The sequence below is a fragment of the Vombatus ursinus genome, unplaced genomic scaffold (assembly GCF_900497805.2).
Source record: "Vombatus ursinus unplaced genomic scaffold, bare-nosed wombat genome assembly UNPS02014778.1, whole genome shotgun sequence".
Lineage (NCBI taxonomy): Eukaryota > Metazoa > Chordata > Mammalia > Diprotodontia > Vombatidae > Vombatus > Vombatus ursinus.
The window spans coordinates 17,209,677-17,236,062 of NW_020954556.1; the positions used below are offsets into that span (position 1 = coordinate 17,209,677).

At 38.6% G+C, this 26,386-nt stretch overlaps 1 protein-coding gene across 1 annotated transcript in view; it reads left to right on the forward strand.

Annotated features, from left to right (window-relative positions):
* The first annotated feature begins 1,339 nt into the window (after positions 1 to 1,339).
* FIGLA (folliculogenesis specific bHLH transcription factor) overlaps positions 1,340 to 26,386 on the forward strand; it is a 40,072-nt gene continuing 15,025 nt past the window's right edge. The window contains exons 1-3 of the mRNA XM_027865297.1: positions 1,340 to 1,366; positions 4,003 to 4,179; positions 7,885 to 8,037. Of these exons, the coding sequence (XP_027721098.1) occupies positions 1,340 to 1,366; positions 4,003 to 4,179; positions 7,885 to 8,037 (357 nt within the window). The remainder of the gene's footprint in view (positions 1,367 to 4,002; positions 4,180 to 7,884; positions 8,038 to 26,386) is intronic.

Consider the following 26,386-nt stretch of genomic DNA (forward strand, 5'->3'; position numbering starts at 1 on the left):
CATCTTTTCAATTTCCATTTTTATTAGTTGTATAATACACAGGATTATTACCTGTGTATGTACCCATGTATATTTATAAACATATTAGGGTATAAGTAAAAAAAAATTACGATGGGGTGATCAAAAAAGTTTGGACACCACTGATCTAGAAGCTCTCCAGCATCAATGAAACTTTGGCATTACTATCAAACATAATTTTCAATCATTTCCCAGTTCATAATTGAAGGCCAATAACTCTGGCCTTCAGAAATGCAGCTTGTATTTCTCCAGGTTTGCACGTTCACTTTCTTTATTTATTGATAGCTTCTTATAGTAATATGAGGGTGTAACTATCCCTGTCTCCAAGGAGCTCTGTTTACTTAAGCCACCAATGTCAATTTTTCATTCTTCTAAAAATGGCTTTGATCATTTATGTGTGGTAATTTGAACTATCAGTAGCATGAATTATCAGGGTGCTTGTCTTAATGCATTGGTATGTTGTTTGTTGTTGTATTTGCTAAACTCTCTAAAACCTTCAAATGAAATTCACTGTATGAGTATGATTGGAATCTCTTTCTGTTAGCTTGGGTAGTATTTGTAAAATAAGAGAGGGTTCATTTTTCTCTATATATTCCATCTTACATTCAAGACATTATTATAAGTATACCTTCTCTTGCACCTTTGAAAGGTTCTTTAAAATAGGTTTGAAAAGTTAGATCCTAAAGATGGCAGCTAGGTGGCACAATGGATAGAGTTCTGGGCTTGGAATCCGGAAGAGTCATCATCACGAGTTCAAACTGACCTTAGATATTTAATAGCTCTGTGACCCTTCAAATCACCTATGCCTATTTGCCTCAGTTTCTTATCTGTAAAATAAAATGGAGAAGGAAATCACAAACCACTGCAGGATCTTTGCCAAGAAAACCCCAAAATGGGGTCAGGAAGAGTCTGACATGACTGAAACAAGCAAACAACAACAAAAGATGGCATATCATAAAAGCATCTCTTTTCTCAGAATTCCTAATTAAATTTCTGATGGTAGTTTGTTTCCCCTAAAAGAATGAAGCAAAATTTAATATTTGAGGAAGAAAAAGGAAGGAATCTTTCCCCAAATAGTTAATTACAGTTTATCAATGTTATAAGCTACATAATTTCAGGCTATAAAATGCTTCTGAAAATAATCTCAGTGACAATGCAAGCTTCTGTTTTGTTATTCTAAAAATAAAGTTGCCAATTGTCTCAGTTATGTGTTTCCTTTACATTTACTAGATGCATTGTGTATTTTAAAGTCTTTACATCAAAGAAAGAATAATCTAATAAGATAAATTTAATAGAAAAATACTTTTCAGAAATTGAGAACATGGTCTCCAGTCCTCTTGCCATGTTGGTAACCCTTTCTCTGGATGTACTCTAGCTTCTCAATGTCCCTCATAAATGTGAAGCCATGAATAAAATACTCTAGATGTCATCTGGCCAAGATGGTGTCTACTGGGTCTGTCACCATTCTTATTCTGATCACTACATAATACTTTTTTTTTTAAGTGTATATAATATAGCTTAAAGTTACATTAGGGTTTTTTGTTTGTTTGGCTCTCATGCCACCCTGTTAACTAAAAGAGGCTTGCCATCTTTTGAGAACTGTTTTTTTTCATATGAACTTCCTTGAATCTATTTTCTTCTAGTATTTGTATCTTTCATTGTCTATGCTTTCCTGTAATTCTCTCCTTTTCTCTCTTCTCTTCTCTCTTTAAGCAAAGTTTCTATGTATCTAAATCATCTGGCCCTTACCTCTTTCTTTTTCTCTCCTCTTCTTACTGTCTGTCTCCCTTTTAACTTAACTGCCCATACTGTGAAAATGCTTATGTCAATCAGCAAGCATTTATGAAGAACCTACTTATGTGCCTGACCCTTCAAAATAGCTCTTGTCCTCAAGAAGCTTATATTCCAATGGGGAAAACATGTACGTATTTAAGTATATGCAAAATACATAAATGTATATGAAAGGTCATTTTTTGGAGGGGGATGTAATAATAATAATGGCTAGTAATTATATAGAATTTTAAGGTTTGCAAAGCACTTTACAAATATTACCTCATTTTAATCTCACAACACTCTTGAAGGTAGGTGTTACTATTATCCCCATTTTATAGATAAGGAAACTAAAGCAGATAGCAGTTAAGTGTATTAGCAGTTGGGGAGATCAGGAAAGGTTTCATATAGAAGTCTGTGCTTGAGCTGAGACACCAGGAAACTATGGATTCCAAGAGATCAGAATGAAGAAATGTATATTTTTGATTGCTTATTAGTTAATTTTATGCTGCTTGTTATAAACATTTTAAAGGCTCATATGTATATTTGTATTTCTCCTACAACCCTTCCCCACCCAATCTGAAATCAAACAAGTTGCTTTTTACTTGGCATATTGGATTGTTTTTTCCTCCTCTTGTGGGCTTGTGGTCCTTGGTAGAAAAAGGGACCCACATCCTTTTTCTTAATTTTTATTCTGGAGAGAGAGTGAGAGATAATTCCATATATATATATATATATATATATACACATATACACAAATATATATATACACATATATACATATATTCGCACATATTCACACACATATATATATCAGAACCCCAAAACAAGATCTTTTATAAAACTAAGTCTCCATTTCATATTGCATGATTCAGTAAAAATATATATATAATAAATTCTATGTTATTTTCAAAACTGCCACGTTTGTGCTTCCTTCTGAACTTCCTTCTGTTCTTTTCTGTGTATTGTTTTTAAAATACAGCCTTTCCTTATATATACTTTAAAAAAAGATCAGAAGGAGATCTTTGTAGTTCTTTTGCATCTAAACAAAGCAGCTGTAATTTCACATTTGGGAAACATTCATAGACTCAAATATAGATCTTAGAGCCGGAAGAGGCATTAAAGATCACCTATAAATCACCTAATTTTATAGATGAAGAAGCTGAGGCCTACAGAGAAGAAAACTTCCCAAGGTCACCTGGGTAATAAGTAGCAAACCTAGAATTCAAAGTGGATCACCTCGGTGAAAATTCAGTGGTCTTTCTACTACTCTGTTAGGTCACCTGTTCTTCAAAATGGGTGATTTCTTCCATCCTGTGAGGACGTGAGACTCCTACCCTCTTTCATTCATTCTTTTATTTAATAAGCATTAATTGAAGGCCTGTTCTGAGCATTATACTGTGCTCTGAGGAATACAAAAATTCAGGATATCATACATCTAGCAAGTAAACAGAAGCATGATTTAAACTCAGGTCTTCTAGACACCAAAGGCAGCATTCTTTCCAATGCACTAAACTGCCTCTATGATGTACTGGTAAGATAAGAGCAAACATTGCAATATTAAGTATAGTTAGAAAGTTGACTGGATTTGGAATCAAGGATCTGAAGATTCAAATTGTGCATTTTGGATTTGGTACCATAGGTTTGAATTATGCTTTTCTAACTTTGTGACATCTGAGCAAGCAACTTTCTCCTTTCTGTGCCTCAGTCTGCCCATCAGTAAAATGAGGGCCCTACTAAACCTGGAAAAAAATGCACTTGTGTCTACCCTTAGCCTTAGCCCTCACACCTTATGCTCCTGGCCTCCTCCGGGGGTGGGCAGAGAGCTGACCAGCTGTCACTGACCTATACAATCTCAGAGTCTTAGAGGTCCTCGGCTTTTCTGCCTTCCAGTCTCTCCTGGTTCCAAGAACCAGGGCATCCCGGATTCCTCGCCATCCCCTCCTCCTGCTCCCCAGGGAGGCTGGGGACTGAGAAGTGTGGGGGGGGCGCAAGGAGCTCCCTGGCCCCACTGCACTGAGGCATCCCCCGTGCGTCTGCCCAGGTGAGCACACACGTGCCCGCCTGAGTCCTCTCAGGTGAGGACATTCAGTTCCCTCTCCCACTTCGGGTCAAAACCGCGTGGAACAGGCAGATCGGGGCTAGGCCCCGCACTCTCTCTGCGCCATGGACAGGCACCTGCAGCTTTCTCCACCTTGCCCTTTACCTTTCCAGGCCACTCCCCGGGCTGAGGTGCTGGAGGAGGTGCTGAGGGAGCAGTTTGGGACCCGGCCCCAGTTAGCAGCCATCAGCCGGATGAAGAGGCAGCCGTCGGGCGCCTACACCTCCACGGAGGACTTGAAGGAGGTGCTGGAGAGGCGGCAGGTGGCCAACGCCAAGGAACGGGAGCGGGTGAGGGCTCTCCCGCCTGGCACCACGAGTCACCTCTTTCTCGTCCCTTCCCCCCTCACCTCCTTGCCCCCCGAGAATCAATTCGTCAATTTCTCACTTCCTTTGCCCGCCCTTCCTCTCCACCTCATGCTTTGGGATGTTGTGAGGTGATGGTCTCAATGAGTGAAGGAAATAGAAAGGGGGTTGACTTCCTGGTGGCCTCCTCCCTTCCACTTTTATTCTAGGTGGTTCAGGAGGTACAGAACAGTCTAAAGCTAAACTTCTCATTTCAATGACCTTCCTAGCCCTTCCATACCCGGAGCACGAGCCTCAGATAACCCCGAAAGAGCCAGGGACACTGTCCCACCCTCCCTCACAAAGTCCTTTTGTTTGTAATCCCTTTAGATTCTCACACATCCCCAATTCTGAAGAACCACTGTTAACATTGCTGGAGTATTTTGTTAGCTGGTTTAGGAAGAGTGGGAGGGAGAAGGGGGTGGGTGTGCAAATGCTTCTCAGAATTTCCTAGGAAATAGTTTACTGTGTGGGCTTTTTTTTCTTTTTTTTTAAGAGTTTCTTAGCCCACAGAGATTTTCACTTAATGCTTCCTCTGATTATGGAGTTGCTAGTGTTCTGATAGCCCACTGGGTGTGTTTCTGCCATAATTCCCCTTTCCTCTCTAATTCATCCCTATAGCAAAGACTCAATGAGATTGAAATAGACTATTATATTTCCTTTTATGGAAATAATAAGTAATCCTATGGCATTAATATAGCTCCCTACCAAATTTTATGGAAGCAAATGAGAATGGACATTTTTCTAACCAAGTTGTTTCTTTAACCTGTCTGAGGACCTGGTTTGCAAACAAGGGCTCCCTATGTAAGGTTTGGCAATAGGATACAGCATTATCCCAAGTTAGAAATCCTTAGGGAACTAGCATGGTCCGATGGTCATGCTCAGTCACTTAGAAATGTTACATCATACCCCAGGGGCCATGTCATTTTCCTGTATCTGTTTGAACAGCTTATCTGGAAATGGTCGTATTAACTTTCAAACATCACTTACAGATAAGTTATCTGGGTTAGTCATTAAAAGCTATGAGAGCTTGGATGGCTTCTACTACAAATGGGTTTGACACCCAGATGCTTGCTCAATCTGCTTCCCTATTTTTTTTTTTTAAGCAATCATTTTCATTAGTGTCTAGAGAAGCTCCATTACCACCCCACTTTGGAAAGGAGAAATAGTGGGGCGAGAAGACAAAATTCCCTTTTTGTCTGGGGTTAGGCCCACTAATGAGAGCATAATAATATCAATAATAAACTTTGAGTGACTACTATGTGTCAGGTATGTTAAGTGCTGGGGATTTTAAAAAAAAAAAAAAAGGCAAAAGATAGTCTCTGTCCTCTAGGAGCATACAATCGTCTCTGAAGCTATCACAATTTTCAATAAACTAGGTCTTGCCTTCTTAGGGTTGCTGTGGTTCTGTCAGCATGGCTAACTCCAAGTGTGGAAATTACTTCTAACCAAAGCAGATGGGAAACTACTCTGTAGCCCATAAGTTGTCTATGGTACTTAGAGGTCCAGTAACTTGTCTATGGTAAAACATCCAGAGATAGGACTTAAACCCAGATATTCCTGACTAAGACTGGCCCCTTAAGATCTGTGCCAAACTGCTGCTCTCAACCAGAACTTGATAGTTATAAATGTTTTTAGAGGAAAATGTAAAAGAAAAGAAGGACTTAAGAAGCTGAAGGATTAGCTTGGAATATTGGAAAAGGTGAATTTTTAAAAGAGCCACCTATGAATTTTCTAGTGTTGAAATGGGAGGATTCTCTGACTTCAGAATATGGGTCCCTACTTTTGGACAGGAAGATCCTTATGGTCTGAAATAAATGTTTTACCACACTGTCATAACTTATTTAAGGAAACCTTTAAAATATCTCCTATCTTGTGACTTGATATTCATCAAGTACACCTTTGGTCTATAATTTGATATCCTGAGTGGGCCTACTGACCAAGAGAGTAGATATAAATACTTTGAGTACCTTTTAACTTTTGGTTCCAATTCCTAACTGTGATTTCCCCCCTCCCCCAATAATATATACTTTATTTGAGGCATCTATCTTTGTGCTTCTAATTGAGATTAACTGTTAAATGAGCTGCTAATACTTGCTTTAAACTCTTTATTCTGGTTTATTTACTATTCCAATGGGCTCTAAAGGCAAAATATTAAAAATATTCAAGCTCTAAGTGTTTTTTTTTCCTTTCCACCACAGACCTAAAGTAATGCTTTATTTTGTACCTCTCCGAAATATTCTAAAAGTAAGACCAGACTCGAATCGAAAGGTTTTGCTGTCACATATACATATGAAAGGCAGGAATGTGACTAGGCTAGTATGAGAGAAGATAACTTTGCACCCCAATCCTCCACCCCCATCCCTGGATTTAGCTTTGCCTCTATGCTTACCAATCTAAATGAGGGACAGAGGGAGAGAGAGGGGGAGGGGGAAGGGAGGGGAGGGGGTTTTGGAACTGAGAAAATCGGGACTCTGAACTTTACGTCCTATGGTAATTGTTAGCTAAATAGCCCCTTTGTGTGTTGTGATTTAATGTACTCTAGCCTTCCAGAGTAAAAATGAGGTATATGGAAGCCTTGCCTTAAGTTAGAATGATGTTGCCCACTAGGAAGCTCAATTTAAGAGAAACATGAGGCTGTGGGCACTGGATATTTAATTAGGAATATAACTGCCATTTCTTATAAAGAAGTAAAAATCTGCTAGAGATGAGAGGTTGCCTAGTCAAGACTATGAAAAATGAGTAAATCCAGCTATTCCATAAAGGAAAAAGTCAGGAAGTTGTGTTTCACCCCGCCCCCCCAAAGATGAACTCTTGCTGGACCGTGGTTGAGTGAACGACTACTGACTTTCTAAACTGTGTGTGAGTGTGTGTGTGTGTGTGTGTGTGTGTGTATATGTATGTGTATGTGTATTTGAAGCTTCAGGCTTTAACCTAAAAGCAGAAGAGAGGCCATTCTTTTCTTGAAGAGAATTTATTAGCCAAAGACTTCAAACTGAACAAAGAAGCTTAGAGAAGAGAAACTCTATAGTTACATACCCAGCAGGTACCCAGCATGCCTTATAGTGTCTGGCAGATATGAAATGACAAATGGAGATCATATGCCAAGAGGGGCAACTGCCGTTGTGGCCTTTCCCTAGTGGGAAAGGATGATATCATTAGAAAATGTCAATGGCTTTGCCACATGGAAGGTATGAATTGCCCTTCCATACATGTATTTCAGACACATTCTTACATGAATGCCCATGAAAACATGTGTTGTCTACATGAGTCCATTCTTCCACTGGTGTGTATTTGTTTGCAACTCCAGGATTATAGGGGAGATGTTTTATTATTACTTTTATTTCTATACTATTTCATCAAATGACATGCCTTGGGTTAATCGTGTGCCTCAATTGACTGATAAAAGTAAATATATCAGTGAGGCATACCTTGAACCATGAGTAATCTTGTCTGAGGGACCTATTATTCTAGATGAGGGGTGCCCCTAGGTACTACATATAGTTTTGTTAGCTGTTTGTGGTTTGTGCTCCCACTTTAGTCTGTGAGTTCCATGAGCTCAGGAATCCTGTCTTATCTCAACTTTGTGCTTCAGCCAGAAGACTCTATACATAGTAAATGCATAATAAATGTCTGAATTTTGTTTTCTAGATAAAAAATCTAAATCGTGGATTTTCCAAATTGAAGGCCATTGTGCCACTCCTTCCCAAAGACAGGAAGCCCAATAAGGTTGACATTCTTAAAACGGCAACTGAATATATACGCCTTCTGCGTGAGATTTTAGAAGACACCAAAGACTTTGAGGTAAGGTATGATAATCTCAAAATGACAAAGACTTCATTGTCATTTTCTCCCTCAATTAAATTCCATTTCCAAGCTATGTTTCTTTTAAAAAATCATTTGATATAACCTATTTGCGGATCACCTCCTTTCATCTCCTGCTTGCCTTCCTGTCACTCTTTCCAAACCCAGGGCTAGATGGGAACATGGGTTCATACCAGGATAAAGATAAGCACAATCTACGATGGGTAGAATTTTAGGGGAAATAGGAAATCTTTTTATCCCTTAATTTTCCATTAGAAAAAACAGACCCAGAAACAGTGATTTTTGCCTGAGGCCACAGAGCTACTTAATGGCAGAGATAGGGCTAGAAGGGAAGCTAAGTGGTACAGTAGATAGAGTGCTAGGCTTGGAATTGGGAAGACTCATCTTCCTGAGTTCAAATCTGGTCTCAGATATTTACCTGCTGTGTGACCTTGGGCAAGTCACTTAACTGTTTGCCTCACTTTCTTCATCTGTAAAATGAGCTGGAGAAGGAAATGGCAAACCACTCTAGTATCTTTGCCAAGAAAATTCCAAATGGGGTCACAAAGAATCAAACATGACTAAACATTTTTTTTTTTTTTACATCTTTGGTACCTTCCATAAATAAAGTCAGATTTAAATATGTGAAATTCTTTAAGTAAGTGGTGAAATATACAAAGTTTATCTTAAAGGTTTTCTTCCCAAATTAGCCTTTGCTGGGAATGAATTGCATCTTTAGTTCCTGGCCTAGCTCCTTCATGGTACATACTAGGAAGGAATACTGATTTTGTAGTCAAAGCCTGAATTTGCTTTTTTTGTATCTTCTATTTATTATTCCTGATTCTGCCTTATGGGGCCAGACAGAAAAAGGCTAAACCATACAGAAGCCCTTCACATACTTGAACACAGTTATCAGGTCTCACTCAAATCCTCTCTCCTTCAGGCTTAACATATCCAGTTCTTTCACCCACTCCTTATGCGCCATGAACACAAGTCCCTTCATCATTCTGGTTGCCCTCTTCTGAATTCTCTTTAGTTTATTATTGTGCTTCTTAAACTAGGCTGCCCAGAACTGAAAACAATAATACATACATTTGATTAGGTAGAGCACAGCAGCAATAATGCCACACTACTCTTGGAAACTATGACAGTCTTAATGCAGCCCAAGACTATATTAGCTTTTACGGTTGCCATAGTACATTGCTGATTCATAATGAGGTTCCAATCCATTAAAAAATCTAGATAATTTTTTCCCCTAGACAAATGGTAACTAACCATGCCTCTACCACCCTGTATTGTAAAGGTATATATTTGTAGAAGACTTTTTATTTTATTCCAAATGATTTTCATTTTATCAGATTCAGCCTTAAATTCTAGCCTATTCAGATCTTTCTGGATTCTGTTATCTAATAAATTAGCTTTCCAGCTGGACATTATCATCTGACTCTGAGAATGCTCTCTATATCTTTATCATAGAGGCAGTTAGGTAGAGCAGTGAGTACAATGATGGATCTCAGGAAGACCTGAGTTCAAATTCAGGCTCGGATACTTACCAGCTGTGTGACTGGGCAAGTCACTTAACTTTTGCCTCAGTTTCCTCACCTGTAAAGTAGGGATAATAAATTGTGAGGATAAAATGAGATATTTGTAAAATGCTTTGTAAACCTTAAAGTACAACATAAATGCTAGCTATTATTATTGTTGTTGTTATTTATCAGTCAGTATTATTATTTTGGTTTTTGCTTTTCGGTGAGGCAATCCGAGTTAAGTGACTTGCCCAGGGTCACACAACTAATAAATATCAGGTGTCTGAGGCCGGATTTGAACTTGGGTCTTCCTGACTCCAAGGCCAGAGCTCTATCCACTGCGCCACCTAGCTACCCTGATCAGTCACTAATTTAAAATGAAATCTGAGTCTGAGAAAGTATTGCAGCTCTACTCGTGAACTGGTGAAAATTCAGAAGTCAAGAAGAGCCACTGACTGGCTCCAGATCTGGGCCCCACTAGTGCCATATAATTAACATCTGAGCGAGGAGTCTTCCTGACTCCAAGCCCAATGCTCTACCCACTTTGCCACCTAGCAGCCCACAAGCAGATACTGTAGTGCCTATTTTAGGGCAGGGAGGAAGGAGGCTTTTTAAGTAATCCCCTTGGTATATTTTGTGCTTTAGATCCAAAGAGGAAAATGGATTTGTTTGGTTGATTTTGTAGCCAGTAAAGATGACCAAAAAGTGACCTGTAGTGTATCATTTCCTGATTCCTTGGGCAGCCTTTTCTATGCAAACCTGGTATTTCTCTTATCTTGAACCATACTTGTTTCAGTGGATATTTATTGACCATTTACATTGTGTAAGTCCTTTGGCAAGGTGGTTGGGGTTTGAAAATGAGTTTATCTTGCTTACATGCTGTATTGTCCCCTACCCAACAATGGGACATCAAATCCTTGAGGGAAGGAACTGGTTTTCATTGTCTGTAATCCCAGTGCCTTGCTCATAGTAGACATTTAGTAAGCTATTGGATTGGAAGGGGCTGTTCTTGCCCTAGGCACTTATGGTCTAGTAGAAGATAGTGTAAAGAAATAGTAGATGATATAGTTGGCTAAACTTAATGGAATTGGATTATGGCAGGCCTTGAATGTCAGCTGGAAAGGTTAGCACTGGATTGTGGAGGAAATAAGGAAGTACTGAAAGTTTCTTAAGGGCAGAAGCATTTCAACAAAGATAATGTATGTGGCATTATAACCTGAACTGCACATTTCCATAGGGTTGGAATCAATTACCATATTTTAGATAATTGTGACTTTAAATAGTATGAATTCAGATAAATGAACATTTCAGAGGCTTCATCATTTGCACTAATTGGGACCTAGCTGTATGGCAGGCGAGATAAGATAGATATGAAAATAACTTTAACATAGCATAAGAAGATTACGATAAAATTTTATGGGAATTGAAAAGAGGAAGAGGGTTTTTATATGTATTAGGGAAAGCTTCACCAAAGAGATAGAATTTGAGTTAGATCTTGAAGGCTATTATTACTCACAAACTGCAGTTCTGATCATACATTCTTTCCTGAAACAAACAAAAAACCTCCAATGAGGCCTCATTACCCATAAAATAAAGTCCAAACTCCTTGGCATCTATCACTTGCTTTTTGTGTATCCTATTTTATTTTATTTTATTTTTTTGGACCAGACCCATGATTTCATCAGCATATGGAGCTCCTGATGAGAAATTTCCTGTACTAATGCAGATCAGTTGATAAACATTTATTGAACACCTACTGTGTGGAAGGCATTGTTCTAAGCACTGTGGATATAGATATGAAAAAATAGTCCTTGCTCTTAAGGAGCTTACAATCAGATGGAAGACAACAAACAAAAGGAAACTGAAAAGTGGGGTGGTGGTAGGCTTGGAAGCATGATGGAAAAAGTCAGAAATCCCAAAGTAGATCAGCACAGCCTATGCTCTGTTTTGGGTCCTTTTCTCTTTTCATTTTGTGTTATCTTACTTGATGATATCATCAGCTCCCATGGGTTCAATCATCATCTCTATGAAGATGATTCCCCAATTTATATATCCAACTCTGGTTTCTCTCCTGAGCTCTAGTCCCATATCACTAACTGCCTTCTGGTCATCTCAAACCAGATATTCCAAAAGCATCTTGAACTCAACGTGTCCGAAATAACTCATCATATTTGCTTTCAAACCCTCCTCTTTCTCTAGAATCCCTATTACTCTTAAGGGAAGCATCATCCCCCTTCCTAGTCACCTTGGATCAAAATCTTGGTGTTATCCTTGACTCCTCACATTGGTTGCACATATCCAATCCATTGCCAAATTTTTTCATTTGTGCCTTCACAATGTCTCTTATATGTGCCCCTTTCTCTCCATTCACACAGCCACTATTCTAGTTCATGTCCTCATCACCTCTCACGGGACTATTGAAATAGCTCCCAGACTGGTCCCTTTGCTTTAAGGCTCTTAATTACTCCAAGCTATTATCCACTCAGTTGAATGATTGTGATTGTTCCAAAGCCCAAGTCTGACCTTGTCACCATTTCCCCTTCACCCCCAATGAGGTCCAGCATTTCCCTATTAATCTAAGATCAAATACAAACTGCTTTTGGGGGCATTATGGTGCTTCATAATCTTGCCTCTTCTTGCCTGCTTATATTTTATTCTCCATACTTTCTATGGTTTAGCTCCACTGGTGTTCTCCCTGTTCCTCAAACATGACACCTCATCTTACATTTCTGCGCCTTTGCACTGGCTGTTCTCCATACTTGAAATGCTCTGGCTCCCTTACTTTCAATTCTGGCTTTGTTAAAGACAGGAAGCCTTTCCCCCCACCCCTCAGTTCCCAGCTACTAGTGGCCTTCCCTTTGGAATTACCTTCTATCCACTCTGGATATCTCTTATACGCACTAAATTATTTATATGTTGTCTCCTCCATTAGACTGTGAACTTCTTGAAGGCAGGGACTGTTCTTGCCTTTTTTTTTTTTTATCCTTAGCACTTACCACAATGCTCAGGACATAGTAAATTGATAATAAATGCTTGTTGACTAACTATACATCTTGTAGTCCTGAAAAGTTGCCTGAGGTCAAGTGCCTTGTCTGTGGTCACTAAGCGAGTAGATGTGTCAGAAATGGGACTTGGAACCCAAGTCTTCATGAATCTCTAAACAACACTGTCCTCTATATCATGCTGCTGTTTCTAAAATATTCATGCATTGACTTATTCCTTTTTCTAGAAATTCTCATTCATCTCAATTTGTCTAAACCTCATACATCCTTTATAGACTAGCAGTCTTCCCTTAGCTAAAGCCTTCAAGCCTTCCCAGGTAGGAATAGCCCCTAATGCCCCATGATACTTGCCATTTTATTTTACTTAATTTTTCTATACAGACAAACATTTATCAATGATGTATTATGTTCAAGGGCAGCTAGGTGGCATAGTGGATAGAGCACTGGGCCTGGAGTCACTAAGACCTGAGTTCAAATCTGGCCTCAGACACTAGCTGTGTGACCATGGGCAAGTCGCTTAACCCTGTTTCTCAGTTTCCTCATCTGTAAAATCAGCTGGAGAAGGAAATGGCAAACCTCCCTGGTATCTTTGACTCTTTGTGACCCATTTGGGGTTTTCTTGGCAGACACAACTAAAATGACTCAACAATTTAAGGCGTTGTGCTAATGAAACAAACACACACACAAAAAATCCCCGACCTCAAGGAGCATACATTCTTCTAAGGGGACATATACACACAGAAAAGTATAATACAAGGTAATTTGAAAAGAGGGAGAATACTAGTGTAACTGAGAGGATCAAGGAAAGCTTCATGGGGGACAATCTGTGTGACGGTTTGGGGATGGAATGATAAATTCAAGGAATAGCTTGAGGTCTGGTTTAAATTGGAATGTGAAGATTGTGCAAAGGAATGTGGAATAGGCAGGAAAAGCTGGTTGTATTTAGATTGTCAAAGGTCTTGCCAGTCTAAGGCATTCGTAATTTATTTTTCAGGGAGTGATGGTTTTTGAGTCAGGGTAGGGGAGAGACATGGCTAGATTTGTCTCTTAAGGAAATCAACTTTCACAGAACTGGCAAAAGAAGCTCAAGAGGGAGACCAATTAGGATGCAATTATATAGGTCCAGCTAAGAGATGATGATGGTCTGAACTAGGATGTTGGCCATGTGAACAAAGAGAAGATAGGAGAGTACCACTGATTTGATACAGGGGATGAGATAGAGAGAAGAGACCAACATAGTGATTGGGTATATGAAAGGATGATGGTAGGAAATGTTTTTATCTAGGAAAAAAATCCTTTGATTATATTATGGTGGTTTTTGTACCTATCATCTCCCTTAGTCTAGTAGAGGTATATAAGATTAACTGGAGAAGGAGAGATTGAAACAAACAGTTACGAGATTAATGAAGTAGTCTAGGCAAGAGGCAATGAGGAACTGAGCTAGGAGTTTTACAGTGGGAGTAAAAAAGGAAGGAGGGTTGGGGAAAGATTTCAAAAGTAGACTTGATAGAACTTATACATGTGTTTTTATTCTTCCTTCTCTTTACATAACTGGCAGGTTGATGACCTAAAGAAGCTACTAGTGGCCTTCCCTTTGGGATTACCTTCTATCCACTCTGATATCTCTTATACACACTAAATTATCTTCTCTTTATCAGCAGAAAGAGTTGGGGTGTGTTTAAGATGAGTTTGGTTCTAAACATGTTAACCTTGAGATGCCATTGAACATTTTTCCGGAGATGACTGGTAGATAGTGTGTCTGGAGCTTGCAAGAAAAGATAGAATGGGGGCAACAAGGTGGCACAGTGGATGGAACATCAGCCTTGGAGTCAGGGGGACCTGAGTTCAAATGCAGACACTTGACACTTACTAGCTGTGTGAACCTGGGCAAGTCACTTAACTCCATTGCCTAGCCAAAGGAAAAAAAGACTGAGTTTTTTATGTTATTGTAGTCATTTCTTTGTGAAATGGTAAGTGCCTAAACAAGGACATATATGGAAATATGATAGAAAGGATAAATTAAAGAGAAATTTCAAAGAAATAAAAAAAATACTTGATAATTGCTTGGATGGGGGGAGGAAAGAGAGAGTGAGACAGAAAAGGTCAAATCAAAGATGCCATTTTTCTACTCTGGAAAAGTTGTTATCACAACTGACAAATAGGGGAAGTTAGGAGGGACAACCAGTTTTGAGAGTAAGTAGAGGTGATAGTTTCAATTTCAAAAATGTTTAGTTTGAAGTTATAGAAAATTATTGTAGAGCATACTTGGGGATTGGGGAATTGTCTATATAGATATGATTTCTGATGGCATAAGAATGGATCATTTCTCTGAAGGAGAAACAATGAAAAACAAAAGAAATGGTCTTTGGGAATATCCCATGGGCAAGAAAATTCAATTCAATGAAACAAACATTTATACTAATCATATGCAATGCACGTATAAAGATAAATAAGACAGTCTTTTCCCTAAAGAAGCTGGGAAAGAGAAGTGCATGGGGTTTGTAGTCAGAGAACCTGCATTAAAATAAATACTGGCTCTGCTTGTCATCTACGTGATCTTGAATGAGTCATTTTAACTCTTCCAGCCAGAGAATGAGGGATTTCCTAATGTGTGCATTTTTAGACCACATGTTTGTATAGAATCTGAGGGACCCCTTTACACACATTTGTAAATACTTGGGCATACAGATCTATATGCTGAGATTTCCCAGAGTTATCTCTGAGCCAAAAAGTTGTACATGAGATGGGATCCAGTCAATATAAGTTTGGAGTTTCAGACATGGACTACAAAAAAGAGAGACACGGATGAAGTTCCATGAGTCCAAAAAGGTAGAAGAGATCACTTCTGGCCAAAGGACTCATAGAAGACTTTGTGGAAGAGAGAGCTTTAAAGGATAAATAGGATTTGATCAGGTGAAGACAGAAACAAGAGCACTCAAAAGGGTGGGGGAAATTGCTTAAATAAAAGGGATGATGTGAATAAAGGCATTTTAAAAAAAAGGAAAACTAAGTTGAGGGAATTTTGAGTAGTCCGTTTTGGCTAGAATATGGAGTATTTAATATACTAGTATGAGAATCAAGGCTGGGAAGGTAGCTAGTAGCCAAATTATGCAGGGACTTGAATGCCAATTTAAAGAGTTGGATATTTCTTTGTTAGGCATTAGGGAGTTAGTGGAAAGTTTTTGATCAGCAAAAAATGATCAAATGGTCAGAATGCTATGTGCATCAGGAAGACTAAACTGTTACCAGGGAAGAAGGTAGATTAGCAGACAGAAAAGGCTGGAGAAAGGGAGACAGGCTGCATAGTCTAGATTGCAATAGTGTAGGTTAGAGGTAATGAGAAATTGAATTAGGAGGGTGGCAGCTGGATTGGAAAAAAGGCACCACTTGGAAAATTGAAGGGTCAATGGTCTTGATGCATTCCTATATTTCAAGAGTAATTAATTGGAAATGATCATACTATTTAAAATATGGATGGTAAGATAATGGAAAGCTTTAGGTAGAAAAGATGATGAAGAATTTGATTTGGGACATGTTGAAATGTTTTAGAGCTTGAGGAACTAGAGGGACATCCAAGTAAAGACGTCTAATAAGCAAAAGGAAAAGCAGGTCTGTAACTTGAAAGAACATTTGGAGATAGTGATACAGACCTGTGAGCCATCTTCATACAGGTAATAGTGTGAGGTATTGGAATGGATAAGATCACCAAGAGATTAGAGTATAAATGAAAATGAGAATATAATCAAGGACTGGGCTTTGGGAAATGCATATATTTAGAGAGTGGGAGGAAGAAAAGGAGACAAAGGAGTTAAGAAGGAACTATTAGAGAGAACATGATCCAAGAGAGTGTTGTGTCAACAGAAGCCAAGTGGAGAAAAAAAATCAAGAAGGAAAGGGTGTGGTCAGTGGTGTCAAATGTTGGGAAGATATCAAAGAGGATTACAACTAAGAAAAGACAATTGGATTTCACAACAAGGTGATAAGTGGTGACCCCAGAAAGGTTTCTATAGAATTGAAACAGAAGCCAGAATAGTCAATACATGTAAACTATTTTTTTTTTTTTACTAGTTTGACAGTGAAAGTGTAGATTGGTGGGTGTGGGGAGGGTAGTTATAGAATGAAAAAGGGGCAGCCTTTTTTGGATGAGAAGCCAATGTAGAAGAGGTTAAGATTCTAAGAGAATTTGAATAATTGCTAAGCAAGTTTCCAAAAGAGGTAAGAGGGAGTGTAATCAAGGGTACTACAGGTACCTTGGTAGAGAGGAGGACTATTTATTTCTCTTGCCTCCTCTCTACTGCTTAAAATTAAAGGCGTATATAGGTTTTAAGTTTTACTGAGAGATAAGGTAGGTCACATTAGATGACCTTTATCCTGAAAAAGTCAATTATATCTGATGAGTGGGGGGGAAAAGAAGTAGAGTTGATTTGAACTGAATATATGTATGTAGGTGTGTCTGGAGGGGGTAAAATATGGGGATTGTGATGGAAGTTGATAAGAGTAATCATTTGCCTTGCCGTTGTATAGGCCCAGAATGAATATATGGTAAACCTAATCAACACAGTTTTAAAAGTCTTTCCAACAGCCAGAATTGGCAGTGTAGGAAAATGAGCATTTCCTTGGCTAAGAGTACAACTGACAGAAGATAAAAGGAATAAAATGTTCTAGGATGTATATGAGTATATAGTTCTCACTAGGTGGCAACAAGGACATTCCCTCAAAATGTTGAAATTTAGAAGGTACTAATAGTACTCGCTGAACTTAGTGCCTAGTTAACAAAACAGGTTAAAATGGGAAACTTCCAGCTAGTGGTTTCCTCTTATCACCCCTCCCTGACAGTAACCTTCTTAATGATGGCTTCCAGTTTCTTGAGTTTCCCCCTTTCCTCAAAGCTAACATGCTGCAGGCACCGACATTGGTAGTTTAATTTTAGAATCTTGAGTGAGTACAAAGGCTGACCATGCTATTCAGGCTTGGTTGGGGAGACAAGTGAAACCAGAACAGGTTAATAGACTGGGAAAATAAGATGGGGATTGATAAACCACTGTTCACCAAAAAAGATAAAAAATTAGGTTGATAGGATCATGAGATTTAGAGCTAGAGGGACCTCTGATATTTTTGGTACAGGAAGTCGGTTTTCTTTGACTCTTCTTTCTCCCTCATCCCCGAATCCAGTTAGTTGCCAAGTTGTGTTATTCTACCTCAACGGCATCTCTTCTCTGCTTTTCATTCATATGGCTACCACCCTGATATCTTCATCATATTTACTTAGGCTATTGAAATGTCCTCTTAAGTGGTCTCCTTGCCTCCAGCTTCTTTCCTCTCTAATCTTTTCCTACAATTGCCAAAGTGATGCTTCTAACATACAGAACTGTGTCATTTCCCTGCTCAGTCCCTCACTTTTGCTTCTCAGATGAAATAACTCCTTAGTCTGTCATTTAAGAACACCTGCAATCTAGCTCCAATTTACTTTTTATAGCTTTATTTCCCATTAATCACTTTGAGGTCTGTTAAGTTGCATCCAAATGGACCACTAGTTGTTCCCTAGTCACAATGCTCAATCTCTTGCCTACATAACTTTGTACAAGCTACTTTCCACTATGCCTAGAATGGACTCCTTCCTCATCTCTGTCTTAAAAAGTCATTCTCTTCCTTCAAGGCATAACTCATTTGCCGCCTCTTCCATGAAGCCTTCCTGCACTCTCAGATATTAGCTCCCTCTCTCTCCATCTCCTTCTCCGCCTTTAAGCTTTGATTTTTTTTTTTTTGCTTGTTTGAGTACATATGTTATCCTCCCAATAGAATATAAGTTCCTTAAAGGCAGAGGCTTTTGCATCCTTGGTGCCTTAGTAGGCCTTTAATGAATATTTATTAAATTGAGTTGGGTTATACCAGATGACCTCTGAGATCCCTTTGAGGATATGAAACTTCAAGATCAGTCTGTCATTTTGCTTCCAGATTTCAAGAAAGAGAGAAATAGGATGATAGCATGAAATGTAATTAATTAAATTTTTTTTGAAAGGATGGCAGATTGGAGTATATTTGAAGGAAAAAAGGAAGAGCCAGTAAAGAGGGAGACTTTGGGGCTGCTGGAAAAGGAGAAAAGTCAAGTTTGACCTGAACAACTGGAGACTTTGATTAAAAATATCAGATCATATTGCATCAGAACCCTCAAATTTAGCTTTCTGTTACCTTTTTGTTCTAATCAGAATCATAGTAACATTGATTCTATAGTGAAGCCAGATGGATAATTGTACTGGCTAAATTAAACAGTTTGGCACTGACATGGTATAACTAGCTGCATGTGGGTAGGCAGCTATAGTCTAATTTTCTTTGATTCAGGCTAAATCTTAAGTGGAAGGGCTCTCAGTCTGTGGCAAACCTTTAAAAATAATGTTATCTGTCCCACACAGTGTTGAACAATGCAGTAGTAGATGTCTAGAAAAAATGTTACTACTTTGCAGAGCAGCCACTGTAAATGTTCTTAGACTTTTGTTTCTGTCCCTAGCATCACCAAGCCTTCAAATATTCTCCTTAAAATGTTTAAAGGCAACATGGCACCCATTGGTTAAGACTCAATCAAACAAAAAGCATTTATTAAATGCTTATTATGTTTGACACTGTGCTAAGTGCTATAGAGACAAAGCAAAAGCAAAAAATAAGTCTTTGCCCTTGAGGAGCTTACACTCTAATGGGGGAGACAGTGTATATATAAAATGTAGTCTGAGAAAATGGACAGTGTGTGAAGACACTGTGTGTATATATAAATGTGTGTGTGTATATATATATATATAGTAAATATTTCTGTGTATACGTGCATATATGTATGTGTGTATGTATATATGTATGTGTGTGTATATACACACACATACATATATAATGCTGCCCCTTTCAAATGAGAGCAATTTGCTAAAAACTTGTGGAATAAAATCTCTCAAAATTTTTAGAAACGTAGACAGTTCTGAGGACTAGATGGAGAACTGTCCTTCAGATGAATGTACTGAAAGGCTTTATTTGAATGTCAAACAATGAGTGAGGTAATGATGGCTTCAGCATATTGTCCATTAGCTCATTTGCATGTGACCATTTTTAGATCTTTAAATGTCACAACTGACAAAATTATAGCTCAAGTAACCATTTGGGGATTTTGAGAGACCGTTGGGTTCATACTTAACAGGTAGATTTTTTAAAAATTTTGCTTCATAAAGATAAGTCACTCTCTAAAAGGAATCGCTAATTTTGAGGCATCTAAGAGCCATAGGAGAAGCTATAAGAAGAGAAGTAGTAGGGAGCATAAGCTGAGCACTGGAGGAGTCGCAAGAAGTCAAGGACAGAAGACAAATGGTTTTCAGCTGAGCTCTCTGTTCTTCGTTGCTTTGCTGGGAACACGCTGATTAGAAGGAAAGCATTGCTTTGTTGACTGGCTGGATAAAGGTTGAAGCAGCTGCCCAAAGTAAGTAGGAATAGAATTAAATCCTGCTGTTCTGCGAAGAACGTTTGGTGCCTTATTGCTCTCATGTCATCTACAGCCTGAGAGAGAGAAGGTGTCTGTGTGGTCCAGGGATCTTTGATTTTGAGAGGGGAGAAATAACAGTGTCTGTTTTGCTCAGCTTGGAGCTTATTGGACAAATATATGCTGATGTTTGCAAATCTGAGGAGCATGGCTGTTCTTTGGCTTAAGTAACTGGCTTGTAACTGAAAGAGCACAACACTTTTTCTTAGCACCCCGTTAAGGGGGTCTGGGGATGAAAAGAGCTTGTCACTGCTCCATTTGCTCAGAAGTCAGAGAGGAATGGCTTTGCTCAGCGGTAGAGTGGTAAAAGAACCAAAGAGTATCAGTGTTTTATGTATAGATATATATCAGAGAAGTAGCTTCATGTGGGTGCAAATTATTCCTAGGGTATAAGACCTACCATCCAGAGCTGTGAGTTGTCTCAGGCTGATGGGTTTTCCTTACTTTTGTGACTCTCTGCTAAGTTTTTATACATATGTGCCTACTCTTTCATGGACTGTGTGCATTGATGGGAAAGTGTGACCCAGGTTTATGAATAGACAATGCTTTGATCTTGCTTTTGCTTTTTTTTGAACAAATGTTATGATTTATTCTTTTCACTTGTCATTTAGTATATAAATGTTTTCCGTTTGAGTTAAAGGTTTCATGGTGACTGATTTCATGTAAATGGGAAGTGTACCAATTGGGGCTCAGGAGCTAAAATGATAACTAGTAGGAGTGTATTCTCTACTCTTTCCCCCCCCATCCCACACACACATCAGGGTTACCCCTAGCACCCAGAGAGGTAGTTGCAAGTTGTATTAGTATAGTATACCTCTTCCCATTCCCTCCTCCCCTCAGAACTCCAGACCTATCAGCATAAGAATAAGATAGAACAAACCAGCTTAGAGAATAAAAAAAGAGGTGTCCATTCAATGGATACACAAGCATACATGCACATATGTATATATTATATATTCCAGTGTATTTCTATCTTTGTATATCTGTATATGTGTTTCTTCAAGTAGGTTTTATATTCCTGGAGGGCAGAGGTTGTATCTTCTATTCCCCCTTCCTCCCCCAACCCCAGCTCGGTCTATACAAAAGAAATGCTCAAAATATGCTCAGTTAAGAAAATAAACAGATTACTTAGCCATTAGGTTTAATTCTATGGTGGTCAGAATATAAACTAAGGAATGAAGGCTTTTATCTAGGTATTATTCCAGCCTATACAGTAGTCTCTCTCATCAAGAGAACATTTCAATCACAGGTGTCAGTTTTCTCATCTTTAAAAGGAGGATGCTTGACATTCATAAGTCTACATGGTGGTCCTTGAAGTGGTGGTTTGTTTAAAAGAAAAAGTTGGGGCACTTTAAAAAAAAAAGTTTGTTTAAAACACATGTTCCCTACCTTCCTCCTCCATATTTTTGGAGTTTTTGAAATATGGTATTCTGTAAGAAACAATGCTGGGTTTTTATGACTATTTCTGCAGATAAGGCAGCATGAAGTAACAAGATAGTCTTTCTTTAGAAGGTAGACTTCTGCCCTTGCCATCTGGTACGGTTTTAGACAAATGGAACATGCTCTACTCTTCCAAATCCTCTGGAACAACAAGGTTAGTTTTTATGTGCTGGTACCCAGTCTGCCTGTACATCTTGTCCTAACCATAACAACAAAAAAGAAAAATGGCTCTTTTGCTAATAGCTGTCTGACCTTTGAGAGGTCACTAGACTGCTCTGGATCTGCCTTCCCTCTTCTGTGAAATGATCTCTAAGGTATCATCTAGCTCTAACATTCAAAATTCCAATGTTCAGGAAATCCATGGCATTAATAATTAGAAACCAGGTCTCTTCTGACTCTAAGTATAGTACTCTCCCTTGATACCATACCCCATAAAGGGAAAAGTGAGGGGGCACCAAAAAGAAATTTTATCTCCTTCACAATTTCATTGTTTCTTTTTTCTCTCTTTCAAATTATAAATTGTGCCCCAACTTTTTCTTTTCTAGGGCCTTCAGGCAAATTGCTAACTGTTGCTGAAGCCTAAAGACATCTCTGTGCTAATTAAACAGGTAAGTGACCATTTAACACCAGACTTAGGTTTGCAGCTGATTTCTAGGTAGCCAGCACTGTGTAGTTGCTGAATGGTAAATCTCATCCTTCTCTTCCTTAGCATCTTCAGCATCCATGTTAACTTGTGAAGTATTAGAGTGTGAAATCAATAGTACAGAAGTCAGTCTTTATGAAAGGAATTGTAGTGCTGATTGATTAACTTCACTGTTTCCTTCACTGTTACTGATTTTGGAATACTTGGGCTGTGGACCTCAGTTTCCTCATCCTCAAAATATTGGAGCTGAATTAGATGGGCTCTAAGCTTTTACAATTCAATCTTTCACATAGCAACTTTTTTTCTAACATTTTGATATCCCCAGTTGGGCACATTAATGAATAGTAGTGTAACGTTGCTAACAAGCTTGTCCAAAACTTATCATTGATTTTCTCACTCTCTCTTTCAGACTACTCAGAACTTGAATGTATGCAGTGCTCTTTCAGCTAAGAGATCAATAAAATCTTTTTGTTTATTTTAATACTCTGATCTATCATTTCAGTGTTTTGGGTTGTAAAATTGAACCCTGTGGTACTTTCCAACTTCTGAGACTCTTGTCATCTATGAGTTTCCATGAGTCTTCAATAAAGATATATTCAAATATATGGGATGTCTTCTATGGATATTTTAACATTGTAAGGGTAGTAGTGTAGTAGTTGGGCTGTTTATCTATTGTCCCTTATTCTTGCTACCCTCTGGCCATCTTCCTACCATGACTTTTCATCTCCAACTGGGCTTTTCAGCTCTCACCTCTGGGCTCCTGATTGGTGAGAATTCAATTTATTGCTCTGTGGCTACCCTGCCATATCCTAGTCAAAACCAGTCCTCCCTGGCTACCATTATTATGTTCCTCTATTAAAATGTAAACTGAACAAGGGCAGAGATTTGATTAGTCTTTACATTTTTATCCCTAGTGTTTCACATAGTCCCTGGAATCTAAGTGCTTAAACAATTTTTCATTCATACATGAAAGATTCATTTCCTTTGCCGGCATATTCCCTCACTGATGTCTTTTGTGTTACTTCTTACAGCAAAGTCATCATATATAATATGCTGCATCCTTTGGATGACTTGTACTTTTAGTCTTCTGATACCATATGACTGTGAATCATAGCTTCACAGGATTCACAGCCATATGGTATCACAACACATGGAAAATATAATGTTGACTTTTCTCCAGTATAACAATGGGTAGAGGGAGGAAGAAGCAAAGGTAAGATAAGGACTACTCCTTGAGTGATAATAGATGATGGAGGAAAGGTAGGATTGTTCAAATCTATGTTTCATTTGCTTTCTGTGTCCAAGAGAATTGTTTTTCTTTGTTTCGGGACTAGAAAGAACAGAACAAAGATGGTTAATAGGAACTTGAAATCCAAGATAAATCACAATATAAGGCCTAGATAACCTATGTCATTTCAAGTCACTAAGCCCAGATGAATTATATCCTCGAGAACTGTGAAAGAACCAGAACAGAGGCCCTCACTGTTGGGATTCAGCTCTAGGGTGAATCCATCTCTTACTTTTTCAAGTTCCATGGAGGAGATCTTTCTGAAACTTTGAGCTATGGTGATCATCTACATGATTCTTCCTTAAAGAAGATTCAGGCAGTTGGCTAACTCACTAATACTAATAGTGTCAAAGTGGCAGAAATAGATGAGTAAGATTTATACTTTCTCAAAAAATTGCATAGACTGTGGTAAAAATCAACATTTAAAGATGACTCTGTAGGAGCCAGTTTCAAACCTTAGAATCTGAAGAGGAGGAAAATTTGAAAAGCTGGATATCTATCAAAGGTTGAAGTCCCAGATGTTCTGCAGAATTATAAAAGAACAACTCATAGAAACAATAAAACAACTCACAGAAACAATGGTCCATTATAGAAGGGATGGGGAAAGGTCTGTCCATGCACTGACCCTCCCTACCTTCCCCGACAAATGTTCTCATGTTTGTGGCTGAGAGAACCTCACTTATTGAGGAAATTATGTTTTTGAGCGAGTTCCTCATTGTGGGGATGTCGCACAACACAGGCTTTTATCATGTGCTTTTTTTTAGCACACACCATTTAAAAATAGCTGGTGATTTTACTTTTATAAGTAAGGGTCCGAAGGGGGTCCTGTATATTTAGAAATGGTTGTTGAAAAGATGAGGTATCAATAAAATAAAATAAGCTGATGGTGTGATTGCTTAGCATTGGTGGCAATGATCTTTGAGAAAACATAGTTTGAAAGAAAGTGGGGTGTGGGATGGGGAAGGAGAGGTGCTCCAGGATTAGAAAAGGGCAAATCATTTTCTGAATCTTTAAATAAAAAAAAAAAAAAGGGAATAGTGGTATCTGAAAACAATGTCTTATGAGGAATTTTTGTTCCTAGCAAAATTCTAAAATATATCGTTAAAGGAGGGTTAGTGAATAGCTTAAAAAAAAAAAAGGGAGGTAATGATCACAAGGAGTCAATGCAATCTTCCTCAAGAATACGTCCTGCTACTTGACTTGTACTACGTACTTTTTTTGAGATAGGACTAAGATCAATGAAATACCATGGATACAATTTCTTTTAGCAAAGCATTCAATAGTCTTGCATCTATTTGGGTGACTTGCCCCTAAAAGTAATCATTAATGGCTTCATATCAATTTAGAGAAGGAAGGTCCCCTTGTCTTTCCCTTATCTTGTGCTATTCAACATTTTTATCAATTACATGAGTGAAGGCACAGGTTCACATCTATGAATATGTAACGTTTATAAATATGAGTTAAAATTAGGTGACACTGGATAGAGTGCTGGACCTGGAGTCTGGAAGATATGAGTTTAGACACTTGCTAGCTGTGCGACTCTGGGCAAGTCACTTAACCTCTGTTTGCTTCAGTTTCCTCATATATAAAATGGGGATAAATAATAGCACCTACCTCCCAGGGTGGTTGTAAGAATCAAATGAGATACTACAAAACTCTTAGCATAGTACCTGTACTATAGTACCTATAATACAAAGTAGGTATTATATAAATGTTTTCTCGTTATTATGAAATTCTAAAATGATGCATTTCCTCTTTCCTACTACGAGACCCCATAAAGTACAAGAATACCACATGCCAAGAGGCTAGACCCAGAGAGGCAAATCTGAACTGTCGTTATCTACTATTCTCAATGGATGTCCCTTCCTTCACTGATACTCTGCTTGGACTTACTGACCAGTGGTTAGCATACTCCCATCCCTTCATAATTTCTCCACACAAGTGATTCTGAATGCCCCCACCAATCACAGCTGATAAAACCCTTTCTCCACCCCCCTCCCCAGCTGTCGGCTTTCTTATTCTCATCTACCTCAATCCTGTCTACCTCTTCCACTGTGTCCCTTAGAACTTTGGCTCTGTGAGTAACAATTTTGATTCTAAATCTATTCATTTCTCAATCTTTACATCTTCTGGGAGTTGTTGAATCTAGGTTTCCTTCAGATGTCGCTGTATCCCCAGCACACTTTCCAACACTGGCCATGCTTTTTTTTTTTCATATCCCCTACACACCAGGCACAGTGGAGGAGTTTATAATATTCCTTGTTCCCCATTCCTACTTCCAGGCACTTCTTCTTCCACTATTATTCAGAAACCTTGAGGTTCCATGAAATCCAAATTTATCATCCAATCACAATCATGGTGATTGTTAACCATTGACCCCTAAGTCATTCATTCTCCTTCAATGAGTTTAATTCTGCCTCACAGTGTTCCTCTCCACTCCTGTCCTCAGTCTAGAAGACTTCAATACACACATTGATGTTCACTCAAATAACTTCCTAATTATTCAATCTATTCAGATCCTATGGTTCAACTTCTCCACCCCACCTAACCTACACAGAGAGACAATCATACTCTTCATCTAGTCAATGCCTTCTAGTCCTCTACCTTCATGTCCATGAACTCAAATTCTTTCATGTGAACATTTTATTGTTTAATCTTCCTCTGTCTTAAGAACTCTAACCCTGTTCTTTGTCCTCACTGTCACCTTTATTGTGACTAACCCTGCAATATTTTCCTCTCTTCCCAATCTCAACCCCTTGGTGAATCCAGTTCAACTCTACACTATCCTTTTCTCTTGAATCTCTTTTCCCATGCCTTGCTTAACTCCAGCCTTGGATTCTGCCCTCCATTCACCTCATTCACTCCTGTACATATGCTGCTGAATGTAACTGGAAGAAGTCATAAATCTGCTGATTGGACCCACCATATTATTTTTTTTTT